This window comes from Halichoerus grypus, chromosome 6 (genome assembly GCF_964656455.1).
Source record: "Halichoerus grypus chromosome 6, mHalGry1.hap1.1, whole genome shotgun sequence".
In the NCBI taxonomy this organism is placed as follows: domain Eukaryota; kingdom Metazoa; phylum Chordata; class Mammalia; order Carnivora; family Phocidae; genus Halichoerus; species Halichoerus grypus.
In genome coordinates this window covers 104,998,749-105,012,835 of record NC_135717.1, presented here as the reverse complement: position 1 = coordinate 105,012,835, position 14,087 = coordinate 104,998,749, and the positions used below count along the sequence as shown (strand labels likewise).

General features: G+C 37.3%; 1 protein-coding gene across 2 annotated transcripts in view; it reads left to right on the top strand.

The window, feature by feature from the left end:
* PKP2 (plakophilin 2) overlaps window positions 1–14,087 on the top strand; it is a 93,101-nt gene that overhangs the window by 32,148 nt on the left and 46,866 nt on the right. For both annotated transcript variants that reach the window (XM_078075877.1, XM_078075876.1), the window contains exon 5: window positions 11,420–11,627. In XM_078075877.1, coding sequence (XP_077932003.1) covers window positions 11,420–11,627 — 208 coding nt within the window. The remainder of the gene's footprint in view (window positions 1–11,419; window positions 11,628–14,087) is intronic.

Below are 14,087 nucleotides of genomic sequence, written 5' to 3'. Positions count from 1 at the left end.
TTGAGTTAGTGTTTTCATTTCCTTCTGATAAATATCCAGAAGTAGAATTTTTGAGTCATAAGGTAGTTCTATTCTTAACTTTTTGAGTAACCTCCATGTTTTCAGAGTGCTTGTACCAGTTGACATTCCCACCAGCAATGCACAAGAGTTCCCTTTTTGCCACATCCTTGCCGATACTTGTTATTTCTTGTCTTTTTGGTGATAGCCATTCTGACAGGTGTGATATGAGATTTCATTGTGGTTTTGATTTGCATTTCCCTGATGATTAAGAATGCTGAACACCTTTTCTGTATGTCAGCCATCTGTATGTCTTCTTTGGAAAAATATCTGTTCAAATCCTCTTCCCATTTTTTAATTGGATTGTTGTTGGCATTTTGCTATTGAGTCATGTGAGTTCTTTATATATTTTGAATATTAACCCCTTATCAGATATATGATTTGCAAATATTTTCTGCCATTCCATAGGTTGCCCTTTTCATTTTGTGATGGTTTCCTTTGCTATTTGATCTAGTCCCACTTGCTTATTTTTGCTTTTGTTGCCTTTTCTTTTGATGTCATATCCAAAAACTCATTGCAAAGACTGATGTCAAAGAGCTTACTGCCTAGGTTTTCTTCTAGGAGTTTTATGGTTTCAGGTCTCATATTAAAGACTTAATCCATTTTGAGTTAATTTTTGTGTATGGTGAAAGATAGTGGTCTAGTTTCATTTTTTTTGCATGTGGCTGTTCAGTTTTCCCAACACTGTTTGTTGAGGAGACTCTTCTTTCCCCATTGTGTATTCTCAGCTTCTTTGTTGTAAATTAATTGACCATATGTGTGTGGGTTTGTTTCTGGAGTGTTTATTCTGTTCCGTTGATCTGTGCATCTTTTTATGCCAATATACTGTTTTTATTACTATAGCTTTTTAATGTAGTTTTGAAATCAGGAAGTATGATGCCTCCAGTTTTATTTTTCTTAAGATTGATTTGGCTAAAGAAACAGACTCTTAACTATAGAGAACAAACTGATGGTTACCAGAGGGGAGGTGGGTGGGAGTAATTGGTGAAATAGGGGATGGGGATTAAGAAGTGCACGTGTCCTGATGAGCACTGAGTGATATACAGAATTGTTGAATCACTGTATTGTACATCTGAAACTAATATAACACCATATGTCAACTATACAGAAATTAAAAATTTTTTTAAAGTTTAAAAAAATAAATAAAATGCTTATGTCACCGTCTGGCAAAAAAAAAAAATAAGGGTCTTTTGTTTTTGTTTTTTACCTTTGGGTCTTGAGAATACTTCTATCATAAAAAAAAAAAAAGATTGATTTGGCTAGGGTCTTTTTGTGGTTCCATATAAATTTTAGTATTGTATGGTCTATTTTTGTGAAAAATACGATTGGAATTTTCATAGGAATTGCATGGAATCTGTAGATTGCTTTGGGTAGTATGGATATTTTAACAATATTAATTTTTCTAATCCAGAAACATGGAATATCTTTCCATTTATATTTGTCTTCAGTTTCTTTCATCAGTATCTTATACTTTTTAGTATACAGGTCTTTCTCCTCCTTGGTTAAATTTATTCCTAGGTATTTTTTTATGCAATTGTAAATGGGTTTGTTTTCTTAATTCTGATAGTTTATTATTGGTATACAGAAATTCAACAGATTTTTGCATATTGTATCCTACAACTTTACTGAATTTATTGATTAGTTGTAGTAGAGTTTTGGTGGAGTCTTTAGGGTTTTCTATGTCATCTGAAAATAGTGACAGTTTTACTTTTTCCTTACCAATTTGGATGCCACTTATTTCTTTTTCTTGTCTAATTGCACCAGCTAGGACTTCAATACTATTTAGAATAAAAGTGGTCAGAATGGACATCCTGCTTTTGTTGCTGATCTTCAGAAGAAAAGCTGTTAGCTTTTAATCGTTGAGTATGATGTTAGCCGTAGGTTTTTCATAAATCACCATTCAAGTTGAATAACTACCTTTATCCCTAATTTTACAGAGTTTTTGTTTTAGTTTTTTACTCAGGAATGGTTGTTGGATTTTATCAAATGTTTTATTTGCCCACTAAAATATTTCTATGGTTTTTATCTTAATTTTGCTAATATGATAAATTACTTTGATTTTTAAATGTTATCCCATTCCTGGGATAAATCTCACTTGGTCATGATGTACTGTTACTTTTTAAAATTAGATTTGTTAAAATTCTGTTAAAACAATTATGCAGCTATATTTATAAAGGATATTGATCTATAATTTTCTTTTCTTGTAATGTCTTAGTCCAGTTTTGGATTGAGAGTAATACTAGCTTCACACTGGAAAGTGTTCTCTCCTCTTCAATTCTCTGAAAGTTTGATTGTAATTGATATTAATTCTATCTTAAATGTTTGGTAGAATTCACCAGTGAAGCCAGTTGGACCTGAAGTTTTCTTGTGAGAGGTTCTTAACTATACTCAGGGCCTTCAGATCATGAGACTGACACACTGCCTACTGTACTAAGGAGGCTAGCTAGGTTCTTAACTATGAATTCAGTTTCTTTATGATACAGGGCTTTCTGGGCTATATATTCTTCCTAGTGAACTTTGGTGCTTTGTGTCTTTCAAAGACTTTGTCTATTTCATCTAAGTTGTCCCGGTGCTCTTCATTTCTTTGTATAGATGTTATCTGTTATTTCCCATTTCCTAAAGAATTTTCTTTAACATTTATTCTAGTGCAGGTCTCCTGGTGATTAACTATTTCAGCTTTTGTATGTCTGAAAAGGAATTTGTCTTTGCTTTTGAGAGATTTTCACTCGCAGTAGAATCCTAGGTTGAGAGATTTTTATTCCAGTACTTGAAAGTTGTTGCTTCACTGTCTTCTCACTTGCATTGCTTCAGACAAGAAGTGAACTATCATCTTTATTGTTCCTCTGTACATACTGTTTCTCTCTCTGCGCACCCAAGCTGCTTTTAAGATTTTCTCTTTATCACTAGTATTGAGCAGTTTGGTCACATGTGCTTTGGTGTAGTTTTCCTTAGGTTTCTTGTGCTTGAGAATTCACTGAGTTTCTTAAATTTGTAGATTTTTACTTTTCATCAAATTTTGGAGTTTGGGTTGGATTTTTCAACCACTAATTCTTCAAATATTTTTTCTGTCCTTTGGGAACTTGTTACATACATATTTGTCTGCTTGAAGTTGTCTCATAGCTTATCCATACTCTATTTTTTTTTTTTAAAGATTTTATTTATTTATTTATTTGAGAGAGAGAGAGAAACAGCATGAGAGGGGATAGGGTCAGAGGGAGAAGCAGGCTCGCCGCTGAGCCGGGAGCCCGATGTGGGACTCGATCCCAGGACTCCGGGATCATGACCTGAGCCGAAGGTAGTTGCTTAACCAACTGAGCCACCCAGGCGCCCTCCATACTCTATTCTTTTTCTTTAGTTTTTTTTTTTTTTCTGTGTGTTTCCTTTTAGATATGTTTAATTGCTATGCTTTAAAGTCACTAATCCTTTCTTCAATGTTTAATATGCCATTAGTCTCACTTGGGTTTTTTTTTTAAATCTTCTTTCTCTACCTGACATGTTCCATCCTTCCTCAAGATTTCTGAACATATGAAAGACTGTTAAAATAGCTGCTTGAATGACCTTGTCTACTAATTCTAGTATCTGTGTCCATTTCTTATTTGCATAACTGGAAATGTTTCATTGAATGCCAGGTATTATGAATTTTACCTTGTTGGATGCTGGGTATTTTTATATTTCTGTAAATATTCTTGAGCTTTGTTCTAGGATGTAGTTGCTTGAAAACAGTTTGATCCTTTCAAATCTTGCTTTTGAGATTTGTTAGGTGGGACCAGAGCAGCATTTATTCTAGGACTAATTAACTCTGCTTGTTGAATTCCATTTGGGTTTTCCCCTCACCACACTATAGCCTGAGAACTCTCGAGACAGTGATCTTTGACAGCAGTGGGGCTCACCTTGCTTGTTTTCCATCCCTGAGGGATCACTGTCCATCATTGCTACATGTCCAGTTCTTGAAACCATTGCATGTTTTATCTGTTTTTAAAAATTGTTTCAGGTGGTAGGCAAATCCAGTCCTCACTGTTGAGTCATTATCAGTTTTGATAAATAATTCCCTAATAAATTCTCCCTGAAATTGTGTAAACTTACACCCCAGTAACATTGTATCCCAGTGCCATTGCCCATTTACCTGTACCATCACGAGATTATTCTTTGTTTGGTTTTGTTAATCTAATAAGCAAAAAAAAAAGCCATCTCTTTATGGTAGAAATTTTCCTATTTTTTGAAATCAAGACTAATAGTTGGTCATTTAATCAGAGTTACAGAGAAAAAAAAATTAATTATACACACATACCACACACAATTACACAGTTTGTCTTAATTTTTCATAAACTATGCCCATTATGTATCATCTGCAATTTTTAGTTTCTTTAAAGTGAAATGAGAACTTAATGGCACTAATTCATCTGAGTTCAAATCCTTCTGGATTTTTACATTTTCCCTAGTCTTTTACATTAATTTTGTCCAAAAATAATTACAGAGCTTTATAGAGCTGTTTACCTTTATCTAGTCTTTCCAAAGCATGCAGATTGGTTTTCAGAGAGACAGAATTCTTTTCACATTTATATTTCTTTCATATTTAGGACAGGTAAATAAATTACATGATTACAGTAACAAGTATAGTTGGCCTAAATACATTGGGAAACACACCTAAGTTATCCTTGGAAAACATGTGACTCATCTAGTAGAAATGGGAGTGCAAAGCCCAACACAGAGTAACCTACCAGCTTTGATAGTACTCAGGGAATCCATAAGGTTCACAGAGGGAATAAAGAGAATGTAGGTAATCCTGCAGGTCGGTTAAGTAGAGTCAGACAAAAGAGTTCTGTTGACTTTTTTTTCTACTAAGATCTGTATTTCCATAATGATTTGTAGGAGTTCTTTACCTATTATGCATATTATATATAATCCACAGTGTTAACCACATCTTACGGTATCTTTCATCATGCAGGATTTTTTTTTTTTTAAAGATTTTATTTATTTATTTGACAGAGAGAAATACAGCGAGAGAGGGAACACAAGCACGGGGAGCAGGAGAGGGAGAAGCAGGCTTCCCGCTGAGCAGGGAGCCCAATATGGGGCTCGATCCCAGGACCCTGGGATCATGACCTGAGCCGAAGGCAGATGCTTAACGACTGAGCCACCCAGGCGCCCCATCATGCAGGATTTAAAAATTCTTCTGAAGTCAAATCTGTCAATATTTCTATTCATTGCATCTGTATTTTAGGTGTTTCTTTAAAAAACCTATCCCCATGTCGAGAATATTTTTGGTTTTAAAAGCTATATAATTATTGGGTATTTCTCATTGCCGCTTTGCCTATATGTTTGTTCCATGGGAAGAATAAGTAAGGATTTAAAAAAATAATATATTTAACTAGTAATGAACTTTCTTTATACATATAGGTGAAGAAAATTGGACTAAAAATTAGTCCTTTCTATGACTAAATCAGATAAATGTTTAAATCTTTTTTTATTTCCAATTTTAAAAAGCTGGGCATTATTATGCATGCTTTCATTTTCTAATATGGAAATACTTGAATTTTTCTTTTGTTACTCAAGTTGGGCTAGATTTCCACTATTTCTTAAGTTACTAATTTGATTATAAATATCATTTTGCTTACATACAGGATTAATGCTGTGCTTTGCCTTCTTGGCTCTTATTCTAAAGCTAGGACAAACACTGGTTTTGAGAAAAATGAAACATGAAAATCACACTGAAACCTAAAAATATATATGCATGGTAGAAAAATTTAAGAATTATGTTATAACCCAAGAATATTAACAAAATCCTGCTAATATTAAACATAGTGCAACAGTGTTTGAATTTATGTATAAAAGACAGTTACAGGGGTGCCTGGCTGGTTCAGTTCGTAGAGCATGCAACTCTTGATCTCAGGGTTGTGGGTTCGAGCCCTACATTGGGTGTAGAAATTACTTAAAATCTTAGGGGCGCCTGGGTGGCTCAGTCAGTTAAGCAACTGACTCTCAGTTTTGACTCAGATCATGATCTCATGGATCCTGAGGACAAGCCCCACCTTGGGCTCCACACACTCAGCAGGGAGTCTGCTTGAGATTCTCCCCCTCTGCCCCTCCCCCCATTCGCACGTGTGCACGTGCTCTCTCTTTCTAAAAAATAAATTAAATCTTAAAAAAATAATTACAATGTGTAAATAAAGATCAAAATTTTAAATCATAAGCTTTTAAAACCAGTGGCAACTTTTTAATCCTTATTTTATTTGATTAGGACTCAGCCCATTTAATATGGTTGATCTCTTTCTTCTTTTTGAAACTTTCTTCTTTTGGCCCAGGGTCTCCTGGTTCTTTTTCCATCTCTCTGGCACCTTCGGGTTTCTTCTGTGAAAAATTTATCTTCAACCTGTCCTTAATGTTCGTGTTCCTTAGATACCTTCCTGGGACTTTTCTCCCTCGACACCATCTCCTGACCTGCTCATCCACTCTTACAACTTCCATTCCCATGTGTCAAAGATCCTGATGACTCACTGCATCTCCAGTCTCTATCTCTGCCCTGGGCTCCAAATCATGTGTCCATCTATTTTCTGGACATCCCACTGAACTCAACATCAGCATTTCAAAAAATGAACATGTTATCTTTTGTTTTTCTTCTCTAGTATCCAACCCTCGTTTTAAACTTGTTCTTCCTACTGGATTGGAAGGCAGGACCCTTGGTGGTTTGGGCGTTAACTCTAAGGAGTCACTCAGGGCGGGGTGAACCCAGCACCCTAATTAGCTCAGTGACCTTGGGCAAGATATTTAATCTTTCCGAGTCTCTCGGCATTCCTACCTTTAAAGTTGAAATAATAGTCCTACTAGAAGGAATTGTGAGAATGCAGTTGGTGCAGTCAGATAATGGTACGGTGCCTGCCCCGAAGTAATGAGTCAGAGCGTATTATTTCCTGTGTAGGTGAGTGGTAGGGCAGCCAGGTGGTGTGACACAAAAATTTGAATAGAGACTGACCTTCTTTTATTCTTACCTCTCAAGATACTCATATTCATGCAGTTTTGAAGACCTATTAGTACTGCTACTAAAAGTGTCTTGAATCTACCCACATCTTTCCCTCCCCACTCAGTGCTACTATGCTAATCCCTATCACGATGTTTTCTGTTAATCCAGCTGCTTCCTGGTTAATTTACCTTCCTCCGTTCTTAGCCACTTCTGATAGAGTCGCCTTACAGCACGGAGGGAGACCTTTCTAGTAGCTGCTCCACTTGCCTCCAGGAGAGAGGACAAACCCCTTAATTTAATCTGCAAGTCCCTTTTAAAACTGACCTTATTTCCATGCCTGCTTCATATCTCATCACTGGAGTATTGACTGCCATAACTGTCTTGCAGAATCTTATTATAAACTCATACAAATTCATTACTCAGAATTTGAGAAAGTAAGAAACAAAAAAGAAAAACATACCCACAATTCCCACTCTTGTTATCATTTTGGTTTTGTCCCCTGACTTTTTAAATGCATATATGTACATAGCCGTAATCAAAATGAATATGTAGCTTTGTGTGTAGGGATTTTTTTTGTTTAATTTTTAAAAACATGCACAAATATATGCTTGTTGTTTAAAAAAATACAAAGTAACAAACTACTTTCATAACTTATACCCCCATCATTTCTTCCAAGCTCCCTAATTTCATTTCCTCCTTTATGACTGTTTGAATGGAAATACATAGATATTTTATACAGTTTTTTCAGTAACACTGTATCACAAGCAGTTTGTCATAACATTACCAGTATTTTGCATACCTCATATTAATGGTGGCATATTAACGGTGATAGTAGTAGCTACCATGTTTTGAGTGAATACTATATACCTAGCATGCAGATTGTTATTCTTAGATAATTTCCATTTGACTGGTGAGGAAACTGTAATGACTAATAAAATATTGGTCAGTTCTAATATTGCTCTGCCTCTTCCATGGAAACCTCAACATAAAGATATGTGACAATCATTAACCAGTCTTCCCCTGTTGTTGGACATTTATGGTTTCAAATTTTTCACCATTATAAATAATGTAGTGACAATTACGTGTGTGTTCATTTCAATTTATATCCAAGTAAAGGTTATTAGAAGAGAATATTTTTAAAGTTTTTGACACATATTGCCAATTGCCTTCCTGAAAGGTTATACCAGTTTACAGGGAGTGATTAATTCTAATGGGAAGGAAAAGAGAGAAGGGGGTGACATTTCACAGAGGTGACATGTGAGCCAGCTCATGCAGAATGAGTAGGGCTTTGCCGGAAGTGAGCATAGTGGTCAGAGCATTCCAGACAGGAAAGAAAGAGCAAAGGCACCAGGGCACAAGGGAGCCCTTGCCCCAAAGGAGTCACCCTCTGCTTATTTGCCACCAGAAATCCTCATCATTTATTTTATAGTTCGCAGGAAAGAGAATCAGAATAGAGCTGTTCCATATATTTAGAAACCATCTCAAATGAAAGTTCTTTTGAAGTTCTGAGACATTCATGTTAGTCTGTTTCTTTTTTCCTTTCCCCAAAGGGAGAACAAATCCCCTGAGGATTCGGTATAACTGGGAAACGCATGCAACCTCTCTGGTCCCATCTGCTTCCCTGAATTTAAAGGGGGCAAGGACAGTACATTTGACATTGGCCCTAATGTATATAGGATCCATCAGCAACCGTCCTTCTAGTTATATGCAGTAAGGTGAATGTCATCAACTTCTTGGATTTGATACTGATTTTGTTTCAATCTGCTTGATAAAATGGATGAAAGTTACTAAAGTCTATTTTTTAATTTGGGCTAGGTGCTAGACAATAGGGAGTCAAATTCTCCAGTAACTAGAGCTGTAGCAGATTTCAACCTTTATCTGAGCATGGTGTGTCTGCAATGCCTTCTTTCCGGGCTGGCACAAGTGCTGAAAGCCAAAGGGATAGAGGTGACAGGGTAAGGGAAGCCTGCCGTCTGAGCCCCCGCCCCCCCGCCTTTTCCCCCCAGTCAGGGCAGTGAAGACTTCCACATGCCACTTCTTGCTAACTCTGTAATTGCATCTGGAAATGAAATATGGCCAGTAAGCCACTTTGCATCATATTTTGAAGAAGGCAACTTATAAATTATAAGTTAAGTAATAAAATATTACTGAAGTTTGCAAAGTACCTTCAGGACAAACAGGATTTTCTTTTCGCATCGGATGTTTATACTGCTGGTGTGAAGATTTAGTAGAGGTGGCATTTATGAAGTTTACAGAGTGCAAATTTAACCACCTTAAAACCTAACCATGAAACAGAAATTGATAGAATTAGGGAAACATGTGAGTTACAGACTGTTTTAAAATAAATTGTGCCTTTCTGCTTTTAAGGAAGTGTAATAATGAGAATAGATGAAGTGATCAAATAGATGATCTGTTGGACCAGAATTAATTGATAGCTAAGTATTCTTTCTCATTGGCATTGTCACACAAATGTATTAGAATGGTTCTAGACACAGCCCAACTAAATTGCTGTGAGCAGTTTACCAGTTGTGTCCTGTTCTGCAAATGAATGTCTCCTCTGAAGGGAGCAATAAATGGAAGTGGTACTGCTCATTACTACCAGCGAAGCCTTAAAGGCACCAAAAGACTACTCTCTCTCTCTCTCTTTTTAAGAGAAGGAAGGGGGGTGGGCAGAGGGAGAAGGAGAGAGAGAGAATCTTAAGCAGGGCTCCATGCCCAACATGGAGCCTGATCGGGGGCAGGATCCCACATCCCTGAGATCATGACCTGAGCCGAAATCAAGAGTTGTATGCTTAACCGACTGAGTCACCCAGGTGCCCCAAGAGTACTTAATCTCTTAAGGTTCTTAAGAAGCTATTTATCAGATAACACCTGGAAGTGGATGGAGGAGTCATTATGTTTTATTATTATTATAGTTATTATTTTTAAACCCTGACTTTTATTCTTGCCTTGCTAGTCTTCCCAATCCTAACAAAGGGAGATGTCAAATTGGAACGTTACGTCTTAAATACCATTTATCTGTCTATGAAAGGGAAACTGGAATTTGATGATACATAGAAAATATGAAAAGGTGTTATGAGGCCCAGAGCATGAACTGTTGTGCAGTTAGGGCATAATTTGTAGGTGATGAACTTGATCTGAAAGGGAAACACCTGCCCATTCACAACAACAGTTATATCCTAAAAATTTCTGCATTAAGATGGTGAAAATGACTGAGATCTTTACCAAAAGTTCTTACTAAAAATTTCTGAGGGTGCCTGGGTGGCTCAGTCAGTTAAGCATCAGACTCTTGATTTTGTCTCAGGTCATGATCTCAGGGTCATGAGATCAAGCCCTGCATCAGGCTCCACGCTCAGCGTGCTTGGGATTTCTCTCTTTCCTTCTCCCTCTGCTCCTCTCCACTCACACTCTGTCTCGCTCTCTCTAAAAAACAAACAAATTTTTCTGCATCAGATGCCAGTGGAAGTCTATGAGAAGGAAAGCCCTCAGTCTGCAACTTAACATTTCTCTTCAGCAATCCATGTCCACCTCTTGGTTTTTTTAGATAATATTTGCAGCCTGAAATATAAAATCACTTTGCTCAGATTGTCATTATTTGATGTCTTCTTGAACAACCATCCATTTCAGAATCTAAATCATCTATTTTTCTATTCCTTGTTCTGGCCCTTTCTCAGACAGCACACTCTTTCTTGCATATTTGGATCGGAGAAATGTTTCTAAAATAGCATCTCAAAAAGTGTAAAGTTACATTATTTACTTAAATTAAAATGCGTAATTTTTATATAAATCTTTTTAAATACCCAAAGCAATTGATCATAAAAATTGCTGGCATTTAGGATTAGTTTGCATTGCTACTACCGTTGCTATGGTAAATGAATCTTTATTTCTACTGTTAATGAAATTGAGTCTGTTTGTTTGTATTGACTGTAAAATTCTTTCCTGGAAAAAACACTCATGTAATGTGCTGTTCTTCCATAAAACGCCTCATTCCTTGCATTCCCAGGTCTGTTCATCTTCATTATGCTCAAAGCTTTTATAACTAAACTCTTTCTATCCACTTCGCTATCACTTACCTACCTTCTGTCACTTCATTTTCCCCTTCAGTTATCTCATAGGTTTCAGCCTTCGCAAATTTGTTAGCTCCTTGATGAGAGGTACTGCCTGATAGCAGGTGTGTATTGTATGCCGTGCGTCTCAGGTTGTGTCTCCGTTGTTGTTTGATGGGAGTTCTAATCCACATTAGTGAACTTCATCTGTTCATTCATATTACAACCAATGTCTTTAATGCCACATCAGAATAAATATCTGAAATACACATGCATTTCTTTCCCAGGTTAATCAGCCCAATGTCTTTAATGCCACATCAGAATAAATATCTGAAATACACATGCATTTCTTTCCCAGGTTAATCAGCTTCGTGGCATCCCCAAGCTGCTGCAGCTCCTAAAAGTTCAGAATGAAGATGTTCAGCGAGCCGTGTGTGGGGCCTTGAGAAACTTGGTATTTGAAGACAATGACAACAAATTGGAGGTAGCTGAACTCAATGGGGTACCTCGGCTGCTGCAGGTGCTGAAGCAAACCAGGGACTTGGAGACTAAAAAGCAAATAACAGGTAGTGCTTACAGAATTTTAGGACATAGGACATAGGACAGGGTACCCCAGCTGGATATGTTATCTGTTTTTTCTTAAGGTTCCCGGAACCAGTGGTTGATGGGCTCATCATTATCTGAGAGGTGGCTTTCAGGGAACATTGTCACCCTGCTGAGTTAGACCCCAGATTCAGGTCAAGTTGGAATTCCTTTTTTTCTGAAGGGGAAATTATTTTGAGGCTTTGTTCAGTATTTTTCACTAAAAACTGTGACTTTGAGTACATTTTTTTTTTTTTAAGATTTTATTTATTTATTTGACAGAGAGAGACACAGCGAGAGAGGGAACACAAACAGGGGGAGTGGGAGAGGGAGAAGCAGGCTTCCCGCGGAGCAGGGAGCCTGATGCGGGGCTCGATCCCATGACTCTGGGATCATGACCTGGGCCGAAGGCAGCCGCTTGACGACTGAGCCACCCAGGTGCCCTGAGTACATGTTTTTAAAACAACATTACAAGACTCACAGCCTAGAAATCCTGCATCAGTTTACTAACAGCCAATTGTGTAGTTTGAGGATGTGTGAGGTTTCAGTACTGCCTTGGGTGTCCAAGGCATTCATTCAGAAGAGACTCAATAGGAACCACACCCAGTTATTTTTATTATATACTCGGTAATCCACTCGCTGGATCTATGCGAAGAAAGCGAATCAGGGAGTCAAATAGTGCCCGAATGTAGAGGGTCAATTTAATCAAACAGTCAAAATACAGGAAATGTTTCCCAATCTTTCCATTACCTGGACCCCTCAAAATACCTGCTCCCTAGCCCACCCATCCCTGCACCCTAAAAAAAGAAAAAAAGATGAAAGTGGCTGGATGCGGTTTTTTTTTAGTTCTCTACTTCATATTTCAAAATACTGATTTGTACAAATAAATATCTTCTTTCTGCCCAAGAGATTAGAAGGATGAAATAATCTGATAGCATTAAAGCAACAGTTTTAGTAACCCTTGAAACATGGAGAAGAGAGACCTAGTTTCATTTAAATGAATAGTACATATGGTAGAGGAGAAAATGGTGCATCGATGTTCAAGCTCACCCTCCTCGCCATCACCTTCAGCTCCCCGCTGGTGCTCCCTGCACACATTACAGACTGCGACTGTCAGTAGGATTGCCCTGGGGAAACTTTAATTAAGTAGCTTCAGTGGCCCAGGTGGTAAACATACTTCTTTAATTTAATTATCACGGAAAGGTTCTGAGGTATTTTTAGGTATTATTGGGTGATTAAATCTCACTTTTATAAATGAGAAAAGTAAAGCCCAAAGAAGTTAACCCTTTTTAATATATCCTATAAAAATATTTTTAAGTACTGATGCTTGACAGTGTTATTTATTTAAAAGGAGGTATTTCACAAATATTATTTTAAATTGAATATATTCTGCACTTCTGCCATGTCCACTTTACCATAAAGCAGTTCTTTTTTCTTTTTTTATTTAAAGATTTTTTAATTTATTTATTTGAGAGAAAGAGAAGAGAGAGAGAGCGAGATAGAGCACAAGCTGGAGGTGGGGAGAGGGAGATGGAGAGGGAGAAGCAGACTCCCTGAGGCTGAGCGGGGAGCCCGACGCGGGGCTCGATCCTAGGACCCTGGGATCATGACCTGCGCCGTTGCTTAACCGACTAAGCCACCCAGGCGCCCCCAACAGTTCTTTTTTTCTGTAGAAATGTTGCCATTCAATCTTCTCTGCCCATTTATATCTTAAAATAATCACATATTTTTCTATCTTGATATATTTTAATTTTATAAAACTATATGAAGGGTCGTACCATGCTGCCCTTCTGCCAGCATGCTGTCTTGTCCCATGAGAAATTTCCTTCCATATTTATGACTTATATTAAAATACCTACAGAAATTAAGGGTGATCTCACTCATTCATTGATTCATTCATGCATTTAGCCAGCGTTTACAGGGCTGCCTTCAAGTGCCAGGTGATGAGAATCAGTCTGGAGAGACTGTAGACGTTCTTTTCCCTCTACTAAAACATGAACAATTATGTGATGGTTGGCACTTAAAAAAAAAAAAAAGACCAAACCTCATAGTTAGAACCTAACATTTCCTTCATTAAAATATAGTAATGACAACCATAAGAGAGAATCAAACAGATGCACTGTTTTACAGTCAAAAAAAAAGACTTCACAAAGGAGATATGGTTCCTTGTGGACTTTTAAAGAAGGATAGGATACACTTTGGACTGGTGTTTTGAAGGAGAATGAAAGTTATTCCCAGGAAAGAGAACATCATTAGCAAAGCAAAGAAGCAAAAAGAAGCTGCTGGTCATTGAGAGGGAGTTGGATAATAGACTATTGAGGTTAGGGTGTATTGTAGCTAGAGAGCTTGGAAGGATTTGTGGGTGTGTGTCGAGGAAGTAATCCATTGAACCTCTCTTCCTCTTCTTTTGTTTAGGCAATAGGAAACTACGGTCAGAGAACATT